We start from the raw sequence: 21,117 nt of genomic DNA on the forward strand, positions 1-21,117 counted from the left end.
AAGCGGGCCCGCCCTGCCCCCCCTCCTCGCCCAGGGACAGGTATATAAGGGAATCCACAGGGACGGCGAGAGGCGCACTCGGTCTCTCCCGCGCTTCTGAGTGGCATCACCCGCTTTGGGGTGTCTGGTTGGGTTTTGTGTTTCCTTCCAGGGTCTCTTGGGGGCGGGTGGGGGGCCTGGTGGGACGGAGATCCACCCTGGAGCCGGAAGCGCGCACAGCAGCCCTGCTCAACCTCACTGCTAACATGTTGTACCTGGAGAATAATGCCCAGACCCAATACAATGAGGTAAGGCGCTCTTGTGGGGACCCCCCTTTTTTTTTCATCGCTTCCAAAGGAGACCCCCCCCCCAATTTGTCTCTTCCGAAGGCGCATCTTCTGTCCCAAGCCTCCCCCTTCACCTGGCTTCAAAATCTCCTTTATTCCTATTTTTACTCACCTTTACATTTCCAAATTTCCCTTTCGCATTTTTCCGCTCACTTTAAAGGAGACCCCCCCAAACTCGATTCCTCCAAGCTGGCTTCTTTCCTGGATCTCCCCACTAAATGAGGGCCAAATTAGCCCCAAAATTGCCTTTCTCCCCCCCTTTCTTCTCTGCCCCCCAAACGTACTCCCTTCAAAGGCGCTTCTGTCCCCATCGATACGAACCGAATCGGCTCTAAAATTTCTTTTTTGCCTCTCGTTTTTGCGCTTTCTCTAAAGGGAGATCCCCCCCAAAACTTGACTCCTGCGAAGCGGCTTGATACAGACTAAGTTTTTTCAGGCTTTGTTCTTTTCCTGTTGTTGTGCATGACACCCTCGCCGTGATTTGTCATCTGCCCTGATTTCTTTGCGGAATAACAGTTTGGCTGGGGAAAGCTAGAATTTATTTTTTTATTTAATTTATTTTTTTAAAAAAACCACCCTCAATGCAAACACTTCTCGCTTTCCAGAAACGAGTCATTTTTTTTGTCTGTGTTGACTGTAAACCATTGTAATTTTTTTTTTCCCCGGGCGGCGGGGGGAAAAAAGTAACGCATAGCTTTGGTGGAGAGGTGCATCCCAAGGAATGTGTGCAGCTTTGGGGAAAAGAAAAAAAAATAATGCCCCAAAACTTTGGATCGAAACTGAAGTTGAAATGGGAGCGGATGGAGCTGGCTTTGCGCGACCCGCTCGGTTTTTCTGCATCCGAACGGAGACATTTCTCTCTTCTACAAACCGTGTCTCGAATTTGACTGAAGTTCGTGGTTTGTGTGCATATAAGCATCGCTTGAATTCCCAAAGGGGCTGGTTTGGGTCGAGGTGCAAAAGAGCTGGGGTTTTTTTGGGGGGGAAAGGCTTAAGGCTGGACCAACGCAGACCTGGGGGACCTAATGTGTAGCCCTTGTAGAAAAGCCCCCCCCCCTCTTTGGCGCAGGCTGGAGCTCCTGTCCGGGAACTGAGATACCATCCCTAAAGCCTTGATTCTTTTCTCAAATCCAAGATTGCAAACTTGGGTTTCTTGCAAAGAGCTTGCCTCAATGGCTGATCCCCCTCCTGCAGCGAAGCCCACTTGGAAACGTGGCAGAGTGGCGCCTGTGATCCTTGCTGGGGGTGTCTTGAAGGAAGAGAAACATTCAATCCTAAGGTGCTTTTTTCCAAAGACACTTTTGGAAAACTTAATCTTTTGGGACACCCGTGACCTGGATGGCTTGAGAATCTCCATACGCACTCGATCCCGGTCAGCTGCACCGCTTGCTAAATTTTCCAGGTTTTGTGCAGATTGCATCGGTCTGGACGGTGGCATCCCAGGTTGACCCAATCCAGGATTCTGGGCTTCCTAAGTTGGCTAACTGCTTCGTTTGGAGGTGCTTTTCACGTTCCGCGTGGCCCGTCCATAAAATGGAGGCGCCGTGGCACAGACCAATCCTGCCCAACGGGAGCAGGCAGGGGTGGCGCAGCCTTCATTTTGGGGGCCCGGGGATCCTGCAGACACAGTTGGCCTTGAAGGATTTGCTTGGACTTGAGGGATCTGCTTGATCTTGAGGGATCTCCTCCCCAGAGGCGAACGGAGCTGGGTTGCCTGTTTGTCCTGGATTCTTCAGCTGTGTTTTTGTTCACCATTTTTTGCTGTCTGCTTAAATGGGTTCCCCCCCTCCTTCTCCTCCTCCTCCTCCTCCTCCTCCTCCGTGGCCTGGGTGAAAGGAATCCCTCTGAAAGTGATCTAGCTGATCGTCTTTCCGACTGGAGGCAGGTTTGCTAATTCTCCCTGGGCGTCTTCACCTGCCCAGCTTGACAGCTCGCTCATTCGCACCCTTTAAAGGTTGCAGACCTTGGAAAAGCTTGGAGGCTTCCTTTGAACCCCGTTTGCGTGTTTGTGTATTTTTCCTCTTCTCAGCCTCTCTACAGTCGGTCTCCCGACTTTCCCTCCAGGAGATTCCCCTTTAAAAAAAAAAAGACAACTCGGTTCATTTTCCTCCCCCCCCCCTTGTGTTTAATTATCCATAATTAAACAAGAAAAGCTGTTTGGCGGATTTAAGAAAATTATACGGCGGAGAGAACGCTGGAGCACGGCGCTATTTTCACACGGCTTGGGCCCGGATGCCCCTCGTTCTTTGCAAGGTGGGGGGGGGAGACGGGAAAAGCGTAATTCTGGACCTCTGGCATCGCTCCAGCATCTCTGAAGGGGGGGGGGCAGACGCCCCACTGGCAGGGTCCCCCCCCCTTCCCAAGACGTTTCTGGCAATTTGGATCCAGCCTGCTTCCCAAAGACTCACTGAGACATTTTTTTTTAATGTCCACTTTTTTGGATTGAGAGGGACGGAGAGGTGGAGAGCCAGGTGAAGTCAAGGCACGCTGCAGGCTCCTTCTTTGGAAGGGGATGAGGTTTCTTTCTCTCTCTCTCTCTCTCTCTCTCTCTCTCTCTCTCTCTCTCTCTCTCTCTCTCTTTTTGCAATGTGGCTGAGGAAAGGAGATGGGAGGTGCATGGTCCCCCCCCCAACCTCCCCATCCCTCCCTCAGTTTCTTTTTCACAACACGCTCCTTCGTTTCTACATTTCTCTCCTCCGAGCGCCTGGCTCGGCTTCCTTGCCAGCAAGCTTGTGCAAAGCCTTTCTGGAAATTTCTCCGTGCAACACGGTCCTTTGGATGTCCTCGTTGAACGTCTTGAACCCAGGCGATGTCCAGGAGCCAGCTTGGGCCTCCCTGACCCGGGTTGACGTCAGGATGGGCGACGAGAGGCAGACGGTGGCTCTCGTCTCGTTCCTGACTCACCCTGGCGCATCGCGTCAGCTCCCCGAGACAGCAGCCATTGGCGAAGGGGGAACTGTGGGGCGTGGGCCGCTGAACTGGGTGACCCCACCGAGACGTGGCAGGGGTGGTTAGGCAAGGCAGCCGGTGCTGAGTCAGCTGTTTGGACAGGAAGCCTGGCGGTGGCCTGTTGCGCATGGAAGCATGGCTGGCGCATCGACTTTTTTTTGTGGCATCGATGCCCTGCAGTTTTTCTCCGGATTCTCCAAGAGGGATTTTGCAGACGGGTTCAAAGATGCCCGCTCAGGGCAGGAGGGCAGGTCCTGTGCACATAAAGCAATTGTACGGGTAGCCCTCGACTTACGACGGTTCGTTTAGCGACCGTTTGAAGTTACAACAGCCCTGAAAAAAGCAACTTAGGACTGTTTTTCACGCTTGGCATCCCCACAGTCAAGTGCTCAAAATTCAGACCTTGGGCAACTGGCGTGAACTTACGATGGTTGCAACGTCCCGGTGGATCGTGTGTGATCCTCCGTTTGCAGTCTTCTGACAAGCAAGGTTCAAGGGGGAAGTGGGATTCATTTAACGACCGCGTGACTTAACTTCTCAATGGTGGTGGTTTCACTTCAAAATGTCGGCCAGGAAGGTCGTAAAGGGGTTCAAAAACTCACTGAGCCACTGTCTCGCTTAGCAGTGGTCGTAAGTCGAGGTATTTGTATTTGAGCATTTGGGGAGAGACGACAATTTTTTTTTTTTTTTTTTAAAAGGCACCCCAGTCTGCCTGCTCGCTGTTTTCTCGGGCCCAGAAATCGAATCAACCTGCCATTTTCAGGCGTTACATCTGCATATTTGATCTGCAGACTTTACGACCTCAATTTGAGCCCACAATTTATGTGGATAAGGGAGAAATTTGTCAAGTCAGTTTTGCCCCGTTTGACGACTTTTCTGGCCACAGTTAAAGTTAGTGACACCGTCGTTAAATGAATCCGGCTTCCCCATTGACTTTGCTTGTCTGAAGATCGCAAAAGGGGATCTTGTGACCCCGGGACACTGCGACCGTCATAACTACAAGTAGGTTCGCAAAAGGGGATGATGTGACCTTGGGACACTGCGACCGTCATAACTGTGAGTTGGTTCGCAAAAGGGGATCATTTGACCCTAGGACGCTGTGACCGTCATAAATACGAGTCAGTTTGCAAAAGGGGATGATGTGACACCGGGACGCTGCGACCGTCATAACTACGAATCGGTTTGCAAAAGGGGATGATGTGACCCTGGGACGCTGCGACCGTCATAACTACGAGTCGGTTCGCAAAAGGGGATCATTTGACCCCGGGACACTGTGACCGTCATAAACACGAGTCCATTGCCAAGTATCCGAATGTAAATCACGTGACTGGGGAAATGCTGCAACAGTCGTAAGTGTGGAAAAACAGTCATGGGTCACCTTTTTCAGTGCCATTGGCCATTAAATGAATTGCTGTAAATGGAGGACTTCCTCTAGTCCAGTGGTTCTCAACCTGTGGGTCGGGACCCCATTTGGAGTCGAACGACCATTTCACGGGGGTCGCCAAACAAGGCTGTCCACCATTTTTTTCCCCTTTTCTTTGGCCATGCCCCTGGCACATGGTGATGTATAACTGATTGGGGGTCACGACAACATGGGGAACTGTATTATGGGGTCGCGGCATTAGAAAGGTTGAGAACCACTGCTCTAGTCTGCTTCCTGCCTGTGAAAGGGTCCGAATTTGCAAAAAAAAAAAAAAAAAGTGTCTTCAGTTCAGATTCTGCTGACTTCACGTTCCTTTGTTCTTTTTCTGTGCAACCTCACTGACGTGCTTTCCTTGCCCTGTTCTTTCCTTCCCAGTCTATCATCCTGGGGGGGTTTCCTTGTGGCCTCCCGTCCATGGATTGAGCACAGAGCAGCCATCCTCAGGTGGGAGAGGCTGCCCCTTGGAACAACAGACAAAGGGAAATAGGGCAGACCCTTTGCCAAACACTGGCCTGTTGGCTTAGGCCAGGGGTAGGCAACCTTGGCTCTTTTATAACTCGTGGACTTCATCTCCCAGAATTCCTGAGCCAGCCTGGCTCAACTTGGAAACCTCTCCCTTTTCCCTCAGCATGGCTGGCTCAGGAATTCTGGGAGTTGAAGTCCACCAGTCATAAAAGAGCCAAGGTTGCCTACCTCTGGCCTAGGCCTGTATTTGTCAACCTTCGCCACTCAGAGATGGGTGGACTTCAACTCCCATAATTCCTCAGCCAGCAGGGGGGAACTATGGCCCCTTCATGACTTGTGGACTTCAACTCCCATAATTCCTGAGCCAGCATGGGGGAATTATGGCCCTTTGATGACTCATGGACTTCAACTCCCAGAATTCCTCAGCCAGCATGTGGAACTATGGCCCCTTCATGACTTGCGGACTTCAACTCCCAGAATTCTTGAGCCAGCATGGGGGAACTATGGCCTCTTCATGACTCGAGGACTTCAACTCCCAGAATTCTTCAGCCAGCATGAGGGAACTATGGCCCGTTCATGACTTGTGGACTTCAACTCCCAGAATTCCTCAGCCAGCATGGCTCAGCTTGGAAACCTCTCCCTTTCCCCTCAGCGTGGCTGGCTCAGGAATTCTGGGAGTTGAAGTCCACCAGTCATAAAAGAGCCAAGGTTGCCTACCTGTGGGCTAGGCCTGTATTTCTCAACCTTGGCCCCTCGGAGATGGGTGGACTTCAACTCCCAGAATTCCCCAGCCGGCCAAAGGGGCAGAGTTGATCCCGGGTGCCCCTTTCACCATCTTGCTGGAGTGCTTGTCGGCCTCGCTCATGCCCCGTGCAGAACGCGGTGGGAATTCAAGCTTTGCGCCCTGCTCCTGCCAGAGGCAAGGTTGCGCCATGCCCTGCGCACGGTTGCACAATTCGACTTTTGGCGCTGAGAACATGTCAGGGCCGCGCCTAGGGAACTGTAGCAGCTGGTTGGAAAAACCCTGGGAATATTGCAGTCCTCGGAGTACAGGTAGTCATGGACTCACCGGCGCAACCGAGACTGATATTCCTGTTGTGAAGTGGGGTTTTGCCTCGTTTTACGACCTCTTTTGCCTCTCTTGTTAAGTTTGTTAAGTTGGTAGCACGGCTGTTAAATGAATCCAGCTTCCCCTTTTGATTTTGCTGGTCCGACGGTCGCAAAAGGGGAATAGAAGGGAATAACAGAGTTGGAAGGGACCTTGGAGGTCTTCTAGACCAACCCCCTGCTCAGGCAGGAAGCCCTGTACCACGTGGGTTAGTGTTATCTCTTCCTGGATTGTGAGACATGGATTTGCTCCCAGGAAATTGCAACTCTCAGGAGTGGTTTCCATCCCCCATTAGTGCCAAGTCTCTTGCTGGGTGTCTGATTGATTGATTGATTGATTGATTGACAAGTCACTGTTAATAGATTTTTCTCCAGGTGACCTCTCCCTAACCTGGTCCTTCAGGTCTTCTAAGATGCATCGATCACCACTATAACAGTCCATCTTCTTTGTTGCTGATGGTCCTCTTCTCTCTTTCCTTCCATCTTTCCCAGCATGAAGGACTTTTCAAAGGAGCTAGTCTTTGGATTGATTGATTGATTGACTGATTGATTGATTAATCGATGCATCATGTGCCGTCAGGGTCAAAAGTCAGGGTCAACTTTTAGTGACTACATAGGCCTTCTCCATAGTTGATCTGTCCCTAAGTTGATCTGTCCAATGGTGTCTCCATCACCACCATATCTGAGTCCACCTTCTTTGTTGCTGATGGTCCTCTTCTTCTCTCTCCTTCCATCTTTCCCAACATGATGGACTTGGGTCCAAGGAGCTGGGTCTCTGACTTGATTGATTGATTGATTGACTGACTGACTGACTGACTGATTGATTGATCAATGCATCATGTGCCATCATGTCAGTCAACTTTTAGTGACTGCATGGATAGGCCTTCTTCTCCATGGTTGATCTATCCCTAAGCAGGTCCTTCAGGTCTTCTAAGATGCATCCATCACCACCATAACTGAGTCCATCGCCTTTGCTGGTGGTGGTCCTCTTCTTCTCTCTCCTTCCACCTTCCCCAGCATGATGGGTTTCTCAAAGGAGCTGGCTCTTTGCGTTGATTGACTGATCAATCAACTGATTAGGTGCCATCAATGTTGCCTGTCAGCAACCATATGGATAGGTTTTTCTCCAGGGAAGATCATGGTCCTTCATGTCCTTCAATGGCACACTCATTGCCACCGTAACGGAGTCCTTCCACCTTCCTGGTGGTCATCCTCTTCTTCTCTCTCCTTCCACCTTTCCCAGCATCCCAGCTGAAAAAGATTCTTGTCCTGCAAGGTTTAATCTCCCTTTATGGAGAGACAAGGCGACATCTTCTGCTGAGTGCAATTGCACAATAGATCACTTTGCTTATTATTATTTAAAAAAAAAACACACACCCATCCAGGAAAATCATCTTTTATGCATTCCGAGCACTTAGCGTTGCATTCAAATTCAGGGCACCTCGGTCTCTTTCCCCGGGTTGCTAATTGCAACTTGCCTTCCGACGACCTTCCTCCAGCTAGCAGAAGATAGGGTGGATCGGGCCCCTGGCCAGTCCTTGACCTCTGGGCAGGTCTCCGAACTTGGCCTTCGTCTTCCCCAAAACACTCGTCCGTTTGGGGCAAGGACTCTTGAGGAATAATCCTGTTTTTCCCACATGGTCTCTTCTGCCCGCGTAAACATCTGAATAAGCCCACTTTGTGGCCAGCTTGTTTGAAAAAAAAAACCATGTTTGTTTTGCTCCCAGTCAGCTTGTTTTTCCTTCTTGCTTCCAGCCGGGGATGGTTTGAAGGTTGTTTTCATTTGAGAAAAGGAAAATTGAATTAAATTCAGAATGGAGATGAAAGGGACCTTGGAGGTCTTCTAGTCCAGCCCCCGATCAAGCAGGAGACCCTACACCGGAGCTCTCCAGACTTGGCTGTTTTAAGACTTGTGGATTTCAATTCCCAGAATTCCTCAGCCAGCCAAGTTTGAAGACTCCTGCCCTACACCATTCCAGACAAACGGTTGTCCAGTCTCTTCTTAAAAACCTCCAGCGATGGGATGGGATGGAATGGAATGGAATAGAATAGAAAAAATGAATAGAAATACAGAATAGAATAGAATAGAATAGAATAGAATAGAATAGAATAGAATAGAATAGGATGTCAGAGGTTCAGACTAATGAAGCACTTCAAAGAATAGAATAGAATAGAATAGAATAGAATAGAATAGAATAGAATAGAATAGAATAGGAATTACAGAATAGAATAGAGAAAGAATAGAATAGCATAGAAATTAGAATGGAATGGAATAGAATAGAATCTGGAAGGACCTCAGAGGTCATCTAGTCCAGTGGTTCTTAACCTGGGCGATATTGCCCCCCAGGGGGCGATTTCATTTTTCAGGGGGGCGATAGAATGAAAAGGGGCAACGCGGGGGCAAAGGAACAAAAAGGGGGAAATATGGGGGCAATGGTGCGAGACGTTTTGGGGACACTTTTGAGACTTTTTCGTACAGTAAATCGCTGTATATCTGTTGTACAAAAACATCAGATCACTCGCTATTAGTGGATTGAATTGTGTTTTCAAATGTTCCTCCAGCTAGCTTCAGTACAGAACGCCGTACATATGTGAATACGCGTCACTTATCTTCATGCACATTGCGGTTTGTTCTTATGCCCTTTTTATATTTCTTTTTGCATCTTAAATTTCACTTGTAATTCAACCATTAAATATTACTGTTTTTCTTTTCGGGCATTTCATTTTCTTGCAATTAAATTTTGTTTTCAGTGGTCATTACATTTAAGCGTCTTGAATAAATAAAATAATAATGAAATACATGTATCACGAAGTTTGGGAATAAAGTGACGGGTGGCACCAAAATTTTTCACACAGTTGAGATATGGGAAAAAGACTGGAAATAAATTATTTTCACCGATAAGTCCTGATGACAATTTTAAGAAAAAGACAAAAAGGGTTTGCATAAATTGAAGAATTATTTCTTATGTTGTGATTGAGAGGAGGGTGATGACAACTTCTTCATTGGCTCAAGGAGGCGATTCGTTCAAAAAGGTTAAGAACCACTGTTCTAGTCCAGCCCCCTGCTCATGCAGCAGACCCTATAACATTTCAGACAGAGGGCTGTCCAGTCTCTTCTTAAAAACCTCCGGTGATGGAGCCCCCACAACTTATGGAGGGAAACCGTTCCACTGGTTAACTGTTCTGCCTGGAAATTTCTCCTTGATTCCAGGTTGTTCCTCTCCTTGATTAGTTTGCTAGTCAGGCTGCTAGTCCACAGGGCCGACTTGTGCAGGACTGAAAGAGCCTATAAGAAATCCATTGATAAAACAACTTGCAAAAAAACGAAAGCATGTAGCTTGACGAGATTTCAGATGTGAGGAAGTAAAATATGGACATTTATTTATATCACCCTTCTTTTGGGAGGGGGGATTTTAGATAAATTGCAGGATTTTTGCATGATTTTGGTCAGTTTCCCACCATTGTTTCTCATCCTGCCCTCTGATGCTTTGGAGAATAACGTGACCCCCTCTTCCTTGTGGCAGCCCCTCAAATACTGGAATATTGCTATCATGTCTCCCCTATTTCTTCTTTTCTTTGGACTAGCCCAGTGGTTCTCAACCTTTTTAATGCCGCGACCCCCCAACCGGTCATAAGTCAAGGACTACTCAACTGGTCGTAAGTCGAGGACTACTCAACTGGTGCAGCACCGTTTGCAGAATGGGACTTTTGGCGGGCTCAGCAGGGCAGAGACAGCCTGGACAATTCCTATTGGCTTTGGAAAGCCAATAGAATTAGACTCCATTCAAGAGAGTCTATTCTATTGGCTTTCAAAAGCCAATAGAATAAAAGGGAGTAGCCCAGCTAAGGAAAAGGGGGAAAAAATGGCGGACTGCGTTGTTTGGCGACCCCCGTGAAATGGCCGTTTGACCCCAAATGAGGTCCCAACCCACAGGTTGAGAACCACTGGACTAGCCAAACCCAAGTCCTACAGCCGTTCTTCGTATATTTTAGTCTCCAGGCCTTGGATCATCTTAGTTGCTCTTCTCTGAATTTTCTCCAAACTCTCAACAACTTTTTTGCGATATGGTGACCAAAATTGGCCGCAGCATTCCAGGTGTGGCCTCACTGGGGTTTTATAAAGCGGTACTAATACTTTGCGTGATCTCGATTCTGCGCCTCTGTTTATACAACCCAGAATTGTGTTAGCTTTTTTGGCTGCTGTTGCACACGGCTGGCTCAGGGTCAAGCGATCGTCCACTGGGACTCCGAGGTCCTCTCACAGTGGCTGTTTTTGAGCCAGGTCTCGCCTAATCTGTATTTGTGACTTTGGTTTTTCCTGCCTAGGTGTAAAACTTTGCTTTTCTCCACATTGAAACTCATTTTGATGGACAGGTCCCATTGTTCTAGTTGGTCAAGATCTTTTTGGATCCTGAGGTTGTCTTCTGGGGAGTTGGCTACTCCTGCTGGTTTGGTGTCATCCGCAAATTCGGTTTGCAGGTGAGAAGATTTGCATTTAAAGTTTGGGATTTGGGACGGTTCCTTTTCCTGGTTCTTTTCTGCTTGGTTTTTCGAGCCCATCAAACTGAAGGTTTCTGTTGCTAAACGAGACATTTGCTAAGTGAGCTTTGCCCTGTATTACGACCTTTCTCGTTAAGGGAACGGCTGCCGTTCTTTAGTGAGTCCCACGGTCATTAAGTGAATCTCGATTCCCCACTAAGGTCACAGCAGCTGTCATAAATATGAGTCAGTTGGCAAGTGGCCGAATTTTGATCACATGACCCTGCAGATGCTGCAACGGTCGTAAGTGTGAAAAACGGTCCTAAGTCGCTTTTTTCCAGTGCCATCGTAACTTCGGTCACTAAATGGACTGTTGTAAATGGAGGACTATCTATACTGGTCCCCTTGTTGCGTTGAACTTAAAACTTAAAAACCGCTTGATAGGATTATGTTAAAATTTAAAAACTTTTTTTTTTTAAAAAAAAAAAACAAGAAGACCTGGTGTGTGGGGTTAGGCTAACAAGCTCTCTCCCCCCCCCTTAAAACATTTGCTTTGCACCCCAGATGAAAACGAGAGGACAACAGACAAACTCCACATACACAACGCAGAACACAACCTGTATTTTGGGACAACCCCTGTGGTTTTTGCACAGATCTTACCCTCCCGAGCGGCTTCTTTTCTTTTTGGTTGGTGTGGATAATAATGATGATGATGATGATGATGATGATGATGATGATGATGGAAGGGACTTTGGAGGTCATCTAGTCCAATCCTCTGCTTGTCAAGCGTGTCGAGGAATCTTCTCCAGGGTTTATGCCTGACTAGTTTGTCCCTTGCAAATGGTCGGCCTTTGCAACCGGAGAAATGGTGCATGTGTGTGTGTGTGTGTGTGTTTGTGTGTGTGTTTGTGTGCATTCTCGGCACATGACGACAATAACAGAATCCCTGGTGAGCATCCTAATGGACGCCGGTTTGCTCTTAATGGTCCATTCCCTATTTAGGAATTAGCTTGCCTTGTTTCCTAGCCCCTCACTCCTTAATCTTCAGGGTGTGGATGTATGAAGTCCTTGTCAATCATGAGGAAAGAATTGGGGAGGGGGTCCGAAGAAGGAGTGAGGGAGGACACAGGCCCTGGGAAGCCTTTTGGCTGGGTGGGATGTTGGCAGCATCCCCATAATTGGAGGCATACAGGTTTTTGGTTCCTCCAAGTTAGTTTTGTTGTGTTGTGTTCTATTCTATTCTATTCCATTCCATATTTTCTATTCTATTCTATTCTATTATCATTACTCTTATTCTATTCTATTCTATTCTATTCTATTCTATTCCTTTATGTCTTTCCCTTTCTCCTTTCCATTCCTTCTGTTTTCCGTTTCTTCTGTTTTCCTTTCCCTTCCCTTCCCTTCCCTTCCCTTCCATCTTCTTTTCCTTTCCTTTCCTCCTTTCCTTTCCCTTCCCTTCCATCTTATTTTCCTTTCCTTTCCTCTTTCCTTTCCTTTCCTTTCCCTTCCTTTCCTTTCCCTTCCTTTCCTTCCCTTCCCTTTCCTTTCCTTTCCTTTCCTTTCCTTCCCTTCCCTTCTGTCTTCTTTTCCTTTCCTTTCCTCCTTTCCTTTCCCTTCCCTTCCATCTTATTTTCCTTTCCTTTCCTCTTTCCTTTCCTTTCCTTTCCCTTCCTTTCCTTCCCTTTCCTTTCCCTTCCTTTCCTTTCCCTTCCTTTCCTTCCCTTTCCTTTCCTTTCCTTTCCTTTCCTTTCCTTTCCTTCCCTTCCCTTCCCTTCCCTTCCCTTCCCTTCTGTCTTCTTTTTCTTTCCTTTCCTTTCCTCTTTCCCTTCCTTTCCTTTCCTTCCCTCTTCCTTTCCTTTCCTTCCCTTCCCTTCCCACAGACCTGCCCAACTCATAAATAGGCTTACAGTTTTTGTACCGCTGGATTTGCAAACTCTTTAAACGTTTTTATATTTGCCTTTTCATTGTACATTAAGCCTCCCACCATCTCAGGGGGACAGCGAGATGGGTGTCATATAAATTTAATAAGTAAATAAAGACATATCGGGACTGCTTTGATCGGCCTGGCTCGGAGACTCCTCGTGAGTTCGCTCCCTGTGTGTCTTTTTTTTTTTTTGGGGGGGGGGGGAAGAGAGGCTGAGTGCCGGAGGGATAAAAAGGATGAGCCAGCAAATTTGAGCCCCCTGCCCACCATCTCGTAAAAAACGGTTAGTCATCACGCTGGAACTTAGTTACAGGGGGGAAAAAATGATTCTGGGTCATTTTTTACGAGACTTTTTCTTCGCCTCTGCGTTTTTACGAACAAGGCACCGAAAGTTGTACACCTAATTCTTTGGGTGGGTGCTGTCTTAAACCGTGCCTCCATTCCCCCCTAGGCTGTGCACGGTGGTGTGTGTTTTGTCGAGTTTGTCGTTCGCGGCGCAAGGCTCAATAAGATTAGCTGCACAAATCTCATCCGGGTTTTTTTTAAAAAAAATTGATTTTTCATTTGTTTTTAGTTTGCTTTGGCCGAACGTGACCTACCGCTGTTCGTTTAGTGACCGTTCTAAGTGAAAAAAGGGACTTAGGACCAAGGTGGCGCAGCAGTTAGAATGCAGTGCTGCAGGCCACTTTAGCTGACTGTGTTCAGCAGGTCAGCGGTTCAAATCTCACCGGCTCACGGTTGACTCAGCCTTCCATCCTTCCGGGGTAGGTAAAATGAGGACCTGGATTGTTGGGGGCTTACTGGTAGCGGTATATAAGTCTCATAAATAAATAAATAAATAAATTTCCACACTTACCGTCTCAGCCTCCCTGTGGTCATGTGATCAAAATTCGGACGCTTGGCAACTGGTGTGTACTTGTGACGGTTGCAGTGTCCCAGGGGGGAGGAGAAGGGTCACCTTCCGACACGCAAATTCAGTGGGGTAAAGCCGGATTCGCTTAACAGCTGTGTTGCTAACTTAACCACCGCCGCGATTCGTTTAACAACGAATGTGATAAGGAAGGTCGTAAAATGGGGCCAAGCTCCCTTAAGAACTGTCTGGTTTAGCCCAGGAAATTTTGCCTTTCATCGTGGTTGTAAGTCAAGGACCACCTATCCCCCCCCCCCAATTGACAATGAATCTCCTTGCTCTGTTCTTACTCATTTGTGACTCAATTCTTTCTTTTTTAAAAAAAGGTTTTATTGAGCTTTATAGGGTTAGGGATCAAATAGGGTCGGGATAGGGATTGAGGTTTAGGATGGGGTTGGGATCAGGATTGGGATTAAGACAGGGTTGGGATCAACATTGGGGTTATCCCCCAGTAACATTTTCAATATTTAGCAAACAAACCATTGTCTGGATACATACGTTCAGCTAACAATAGTTGATATAGTAATAGATAACTGTAGTAAGTATAATACACTGCAATCCTAAACAGTATTAATTAATCCATGCATAACATTCTTCTTACTGGTATGTATTCAAAATAACATATCATCTTCGTTTTTCACTGGTTCGTTTTCCTAGCCATTGGTAAAAGTTATCCCACGTTCTAAAGTAAACTGAATCTTCTTTCTCTTTTAATCTCTAAAATCAATCAAATCCATTTCTGCACATTCTAAAATTTTCTAATAATAATAATAATAATGATGATGTTGGAAGGGACCTTGCAGGTCATCAAGTCCAACCCCCTGCTCAGGCAGGAAACCCTACACCATTTCACACAAATGGCTGTCCAGTCTCTTCTTAAAAACTTCCAGTGTTGGAGCATTCACCGCTTCTGGAAGCAGATGGTTCCACTGGTTAATTGTTCTAACTGTCAAGAACTTTCTCCTTAGTTCTAGGTTGCTTCTCTCCTTGATGAGTTTCCATCTGTTGCTTCTTGTCCTGCCTTCAGGCGCTTTGGAGAATAGCTTGACTCCCTCTTCTTTGGGGCAGCCCCTGAGATACTGGAAGACTGCTATCATGTCCCCCCTCGTCCTTCTCTTCATTAAACTAGACATTCCCAATTCCAGCAACCGTTCCTTATACAGTATGTTTTATCCTCCAGTCCCCTGATCCTCTTCGTTGCTCTTCTCTGTACTCTTTCTAGAGTCTCAGCATCTTTTTTACATCGTGGTGACCAAAACTGGATGCAGTCAAGTTTTCATTTTTCCAGCATTGGGCAAATGCAACTCTCACTGCTGTCAGTACAATGCAATGTTAAATATTCATTCTTCTCGTGTTGAGGTCCTAAATATTCCTAACAAAAACAGTTCTGGTTTGGGATCCGATTCTTGATACCTTCGGAGAAGGAAGCAGATCTAGGAAACGTTTGCAAAAGGTCTTCGAACGAAAAGGAATTGCAAATTTTGATTGTGCCTCGAAAAACCCAAATTAGGGCCCAGTTAGAGCAAGCTGCAAGGCCAGCAGGATCATCAGTTGCCGTTCTCCGGGAAAGTTTTGAGGGAAAGTAGAAAAAAGAAACCCAGGGATAAACTCTCCTTTTATTTAATTGCAGGTTTTATTTTATTTATTTAGCACATTTCTAAAACCCGCCCTTCGCAGAGGGAGTGGACTTTGCTTCTCCCCATCTAAGCTCTGTGCAGCAATAGGGAAATATTGTTGTTGTTTTCCCTGGATCGCCTGGTGGTCTCCTCTTTTATGTACTAACCAAGTTCGTCCCTGCTCAGCTTTTTAAGGCCGGCTCAGCACAGGCCAATGTGATGTTGCAACAGCTCTAGGCCTTCGGAAAATCTTTATGGACAGAAGAGGTGCCAGAACAGGGAAAATTGCAACGATGCAAAGTCCTTCGGTGTGTAGAGCACACGTGTGCAAGTACAAAGATGCTTGCACAATGGAGGGGGAGGGAGGGTTTGAACCGTGCTGTGATGGTTACCAGCTTGCCTGTTTTGGTCTCCCTGCAGACTCTTCTGTCCGTGGGGAGAGTGACATCACACGCACATTGGGACACCGTGGCATAAATTACGCACATCCCACGCTTTGTTTATTTGCATGGCGTTGTGTCACTTTGGCTCAGGATTGTTTGTTGTGGGCGTAAGTGGCATCAGAGAAGCCTGGTTGGTTTGCTTTGGGTGCCAGCAGAGTCTGTGGGTCTCCTGATGGAAGGGGGGAAAGCCGCCGAGGGGAGGGTGCTGTCCAGGTCTCCCCAGAATATGGCAAAAGGGCTGGCCAGGTTGGGGGACCCCCGGAGCTGGCTAAAAGCGGCTGTTCAGGAATCCATCCATCCATTCTTCTCCCTCTACCTGCATCCTCCACCTTCCATCCATCCATCCAGTCATTCAAACCCCCCCCCCCCCCGTCCATCCATTGGTTTGTTTTCTTGCAGACATTTCATGACCCAACTAGGGAACATCATCAGCACATCATGAAATGTCTGCAAGAAAACTGCCAAGCTCAGAGAGCATCAAGGACCCCCATAGTCCTCCTCCTCCTCTTCTTCTTCTTCTTCTTCCTCCTCCTCCTCCTCCTCCTCCCATGAAACCCCACTCCCTTCTAGCACTGATGATATTATCTAGCTGGGTTATGAAAAGTCTGCAATAAAATCACGCAGCTCAGAGAGCATCAAGGACCCCCACGGTCCTTTCCTCCTCCTCCTCCTCCTCCTCCTCCTCCTCCTCCTCCTCCTCCTCCTCCACCCTCCAAGCCCCCCACTCCCTTCTACCACTGGTGATATTGCCTAGCTGGCTTACGAAAAGTCTGCAAGGAATCCACCCAGCTCAGAGAACACCCAGGACCCTTATTTCAACCTCAAGCTACAAATATTCCCTTCTATTAATGTGTTACGTGGCAGGGAGTTCCAAGTACAGGAACTATCTCTTAAGAAGTGCCTTGAGGGGGAAAAAATGGGGATTGTGGCGGTCCTGGACAACAACACCCCCCCCCCAGCACATCCCCTTCAAGCACTGTGGGTCCACCTGGAGCCCGCGTAACGTGTGAAACCTCAGACCCCGTCATTCTTGGTGTGACGTGAATGCAAAACAGCCTTGCACGCAAAGATGCCTTTCTAAGCAGCTTGAACCCAGTTTGGCTCCCACGGAGAGCGTGTCACCTTCCCCACCCGGGTTGCTGTGATTCATCCTCCGATGTGCAACTCCAGCCTCCATTCACCGATTCCGTCTTTGTCTTTGGCTCCCGAGGTGTCTGCTTGAAATAAAAGCTCTTATGAAATGCGGCATGATTCACTGCCAGCCTTCCCAAACCAGCTTGGAGTGAGAGAAAGAGGGCAAAGAAGGGCCGGGACTGTCTTCGTCAGGGAGATAACGTTCCCATGGAGGAGCAAAACGGGGTCAGGTTTTGCAATTGTGGGGCAGGGAGCAGCCATTAACAGAAAGGTCCGCTTGAAAAAGGGGAGCAGATCCAGTCGGGGTCTGCAGAGAGAAAAACTCCTAAAGAGTGCATCCCACTGTGGTGGGTCCTACAAAGAGGTGCTCCTTTGAACCCCCCTCCCTGCAATTAGAATAGAGTAGAATAGAATAAAGAAAAGGAATATAATAGAATATAGAAATATAGAGTAGAATATAGAAATATAGGATAGACTTAGAATTAGAATTGAGGATGGGATAGGATAGTATAGGGATAGAATAAAATTAGAATAGAGTAGAATAAGTAGGATGGGATAGGATAGGGATAGAGTAGAGTAGAATAGAATAGAGAATAGAGTAGAGTAGAGGGTAGAGTAGAATAGAGTAGAATAGAATAGAATAGAGAATAGAGTAGAATAGAATAGAGAATAGAGTAGAGTAGAGAGTAGAGTAGAATAGAGTAGAATAGAATAGAATAGAGAATAGAGTAGAGTAGAATAGAATAGAGTAGAGGGTGGAATAAAATAGAGTAGAGTAGAATAGAATAGAGTAGAATAGAATAGAGAATAGAGTAGAGAGTAGAGTAGAATAGAATAGAATAGAATAGAATAGAGAATAGAGTAGAGTAGAATAGAATAGAGTAGAGGGTGGAATAAAATAGAGTAGAGTAGAATAGAATAGAGTAGAATAGAATAGAGAATAGAGTAGAGAGTAGAGTAGAATAGAATAGAGTAGAGAGTAGAGTAGAATAGAATAGAATAGAATAGAGAATAGAGTAGAATAGAGAACAGAGAGTAGAGTAGAGTAGAGTAGAATAGAATAACAGAGTTGGAAGGGACCTTGGAGGTCTTCTAGTCCAACCCCTGCTCAAGCAAGAGAAACTAGGCCAATCTCTTCTTTAAAACCTCCAGTGTTGGAGCACCCACAGCTTCTGGTGGTAAGCTGTTCCAGTGGTTAATTGTCCTCACTCTCAGGAAATTTCTCCTTAGTTCTAGGTTGCTTCTCTCCTTGATTAGTTTCCATCCGTTGCTACTTGTCCGGCCTTCGGTTGCTCTGGAGAATAAGTGGAACCTCCCCCCCTCTTCTTTGGGGCAGCCCCTCAAATATTGGAAGGCTGCTATCACGTCACCCCTCACCCCTCATCCTTCTTTTCATTAGACCAGCCATACCCAATTCCAGCAACCGTTCTTTGTATGTTTTAGGCTCCAGCCCCCTTGATCCTCTTTGTTGCTCTTCTCTGCACTTTCTAGAGTCTCAACATCTTTTTTTTTACATCCTGGTGACTCTAATTTTTAAGAAGGGGGGTGTGTGTGTGTGTGTAGAATTGCAGGAACCCTGGTTTGCAGACACACACACCCTTACCTCCCTTTTTAGTTTGCAATAGCCAAACGTGCAACAGAAAGAGATTGGAAACAATTCCATCATTAGCCATTCGCAGCTGGGTACCGTCACCAGCAAAATCTTGTGTTTTTTTTCCCCCCCTCAACACCGATCCCAGAGTTGTGTTACGGTCCTACAACAGGCATCCTTTTTCCGGTAAAGCCACAAAATATTATGTCTCCCTCACTCTCTGTTGTATTTCTTTTAAAAATATTTGTGAGCTGCCGGCATCCAGGGGAACGGAAGCGTTCTGGGTGACTTCCTTTAAATCCGCGTTTTTTTTCCAAGTTGGCTACTCCGGAGAGGGGTGGACTTCCATTCCCAAAATTCCCCATCCATCCATCTTCAAGTAACCCAACTTTGAAAACACACGGCTTTGAACAGGCTGGGGGATTCTGGGGGCTGAAGTCCCACCCGTCTTAAAGCGTCCGAATTCGAAAAACGCCGCTTTAAAACGATGGAGAAGTTCCCATCCTCCGTGTGTGTCCACCATTTATTTTTTTCAGCAAAAGAACGAGATGGTTTGAAAGGCAACAGATTTTCCTGTGAAGGTGTTAATTTTCTACGCTGCAAGGAGGCTTTGCGTTTTGATGCAGGGAAATGTTTAAATTTTAACCTAACAGAATAACAGAGTTGGAAGGGACCTTGGAGGTCATCTAATCCAACCCCCTACTCAAGCAGCAGACCCTATCCCGTTTTAGACAAGTGACTGTCTCTTCTTGGAAGGAAGGAAGGAAGGAAGGAAGGAAGGAAGGAAGGAAGGAAGGAAGGAAGGAAGGAAGGAAGGAAGGAAGGAAGGACAACAGAATTGGAAGGACCTCAGAGGTCATCAAGTCCAACCCCCTGCTCAAGCAAGGGACATTATACTACATCAGACAAATGGTTGTCCAATCTCTTCTTAAAAACCTAGGGGTTTTTTTTTTTTCATTTTTCAGAGGTTTAATTTGGGCTTAACTCTGCTGCACAGATGCATCCATGCTGGTTTGTTGACAGAAGACTGTGGTTTGTTACAGCTTCTCCTCCCTGTGGGGGGCTTCCCACAGCCAAGGACTAACCCACGTTTGTCCTCCTTTCTTGAGGTGGGTTGTGTCGAAAGATCATCTGGGCTTGTCCTTGCAGATAGCCAGAGAGGAAGACAGAAAGGAAGTTTTCTCGTTTCAAAATGCGCAATTAAATCGAAAGAGTTGAGTGACAGCTGTCTACGACGCTACGCAGGGCCTTGCAAGTATAGTCCTCGACTTAACGACTACCGTTAGGGCCAGAATTGCCATGGCTAAGCAAGGCAAGGGCTGAATAATTCATGCACCCAATTGGGCACCTTTTCTGCCATTGTCGTTAAGCGAAACACAGCAGCTCTTGTGGGAATCGCACCGTCCTTAAGCGAAACTAGCTTCTCCCGTGGACTTCGACTTGTCGGAAAACGGGCTGGAAAGGTCGCAAAGGAGGGTCACGTGACCCCAGGATGCTACAGCTGTCAATAAGTACACGCCAGTGGGCCAAGCCCCCAAATTCCGATCATGTCATGTCCAAATTCCGATGCTGTGATGGTCGTAAGTGCGAGGACCGGCCACGACTCACATTTTTCAGAGCGGTTGTAACTTTGAACGGTTGCTAAACGAACAAGTCGGGGACGGCCTGGGAAACTTGACCCATTGTCGCAGAGAGTGCTCACTCTGGTGCTTTCGATTTAATTGTGCTTTTTTATTTATTTATTTATTCATTTATTTTTGCCAAGGAGAGATTTCCTGTCTGTCTCCCTGGCTGCGTTTGCACAAAGATAAGATGGTTGTTGGTGCCGCTTGGGTGGAAAAGAAGCCTTCTCCAATGACCAGGGCTGCTCGCCTAAGTGGGCTCATAGTTTGGGGCTGTGCGTCTGGAGTGCGAATCCCGGCCATTTGTCAACGGGCCTCCTGCACCCGCAAGATAAATGTACTGGAAAGTGATGGATGGGCCCAGCCCTGTCGGTCACGCCTCCCTGGAAATATTTGATCACTGCACACTGTGGTAGAGGCACTCCATTGAGGAGGGGTGTGTGTGTGTGTGTGTGTGTGTGTGTGTGTGTGTGTGTGTGTGTGTGCGCGCGCACGCAGATGGTGTGATAAATCTAAGTGTTCATGGTTGCTGGCTGTCAGAATGCATCTGAAGAATGTTTTCAGTCTGGGAAGGAAATGCCAGGATTTTGCAGGCTGAATATTCCTCTTTCTTTCTTTCTTTCTTTCTTTCTTTCTTTCTTTCTTTCTTTCTTTCTTTCTTTCTTTCCATCCTTCCTCCAATCCTCCCTCCCTCCCTGTTCTCTCTTTATCCTCCATCCCTCTCTCTTTCTGTTTGTCCTTCCTTCCTTCCTTCCTTCCTTCCTTCCTTCCTTCCTTCCTTCCTTCCTTCCTCTTTTTTCTTCCTTCATGTTCTTTCCTTGTTTCTCTTCTCTTTCTCTTCTCTTCTCTTTCTATCTCTTTTCTTTCCTCTCTTTTTTCTTTCTTTCCTTCCTTCCTTTCTCTTTTTTCTTTCTTCTTGCTCTTTCTTCTTGCTCTCTTCTCTTCTCTTTCCTCTCTCTTTTCTTTCTTTCTCTTCTCTTTCTCTTTCTTTTTTCTTTCATTCCTCTCCCTTTCTCTTTCTTTCTTTCTTTCTTTCTTTCTTTCTTTCTTTCTTTCTTTCTTTCTTCCTTCCTTCCTTTCTTCCTTTCTTCCTTTCTTTTTCTTTTTTCCATCCTTCCTTCCTTCAAT

The 21,117-nt window shown here is 46.9% G+C and overlaps 1 protein-coding gene across 5 annotated transcripts in view; it reads left to right on the forward strand.

The window, feature by feature from the left end:
* TP63 (tumor protein p63) overlaps positions 1 to 21,117 on the forward strand; it is a 160,648-nt gene that overhangs the window by 43,829 nt on the left and 95,702 nt on the right. The window contains exon 1 of one of the 5 annotated variants that reach the window (XM_039369091.1): positions 100 to 287. The exons of the other annotated variants lie outside the window; for them this stretch is intronic. Within the exon in view, the coding sequence (XP_039225025.1) occupies positions 246 to 287 (42 nt within the window). The 5' untranslated portion in view covers positions 100 to 245. Of the gene's footprint in view, positions 1 to 99; positions 288 to 21,117 lie in introns of those variants that run through there. 5 annotated transcript variants of the gene reach the window in all.

This window comes from Crotalus tigris, unplaced genomic scaffold, assembly GCF_016545835.1.
Source record: "Crotalus tigris isolate CLP2741 ecotype Arizona unplaced genomic scaffold, ASM1654583v1 scf7180000020968.1038771, whole genome shotgun sequence".
NCBI classification, from domain to species: domain Eukaryota; kingdom Metazoa; phylum Chordata; class Lepidosauria; order Squamata; family Viperidae; genus Crotalus; species Crotalus tigris.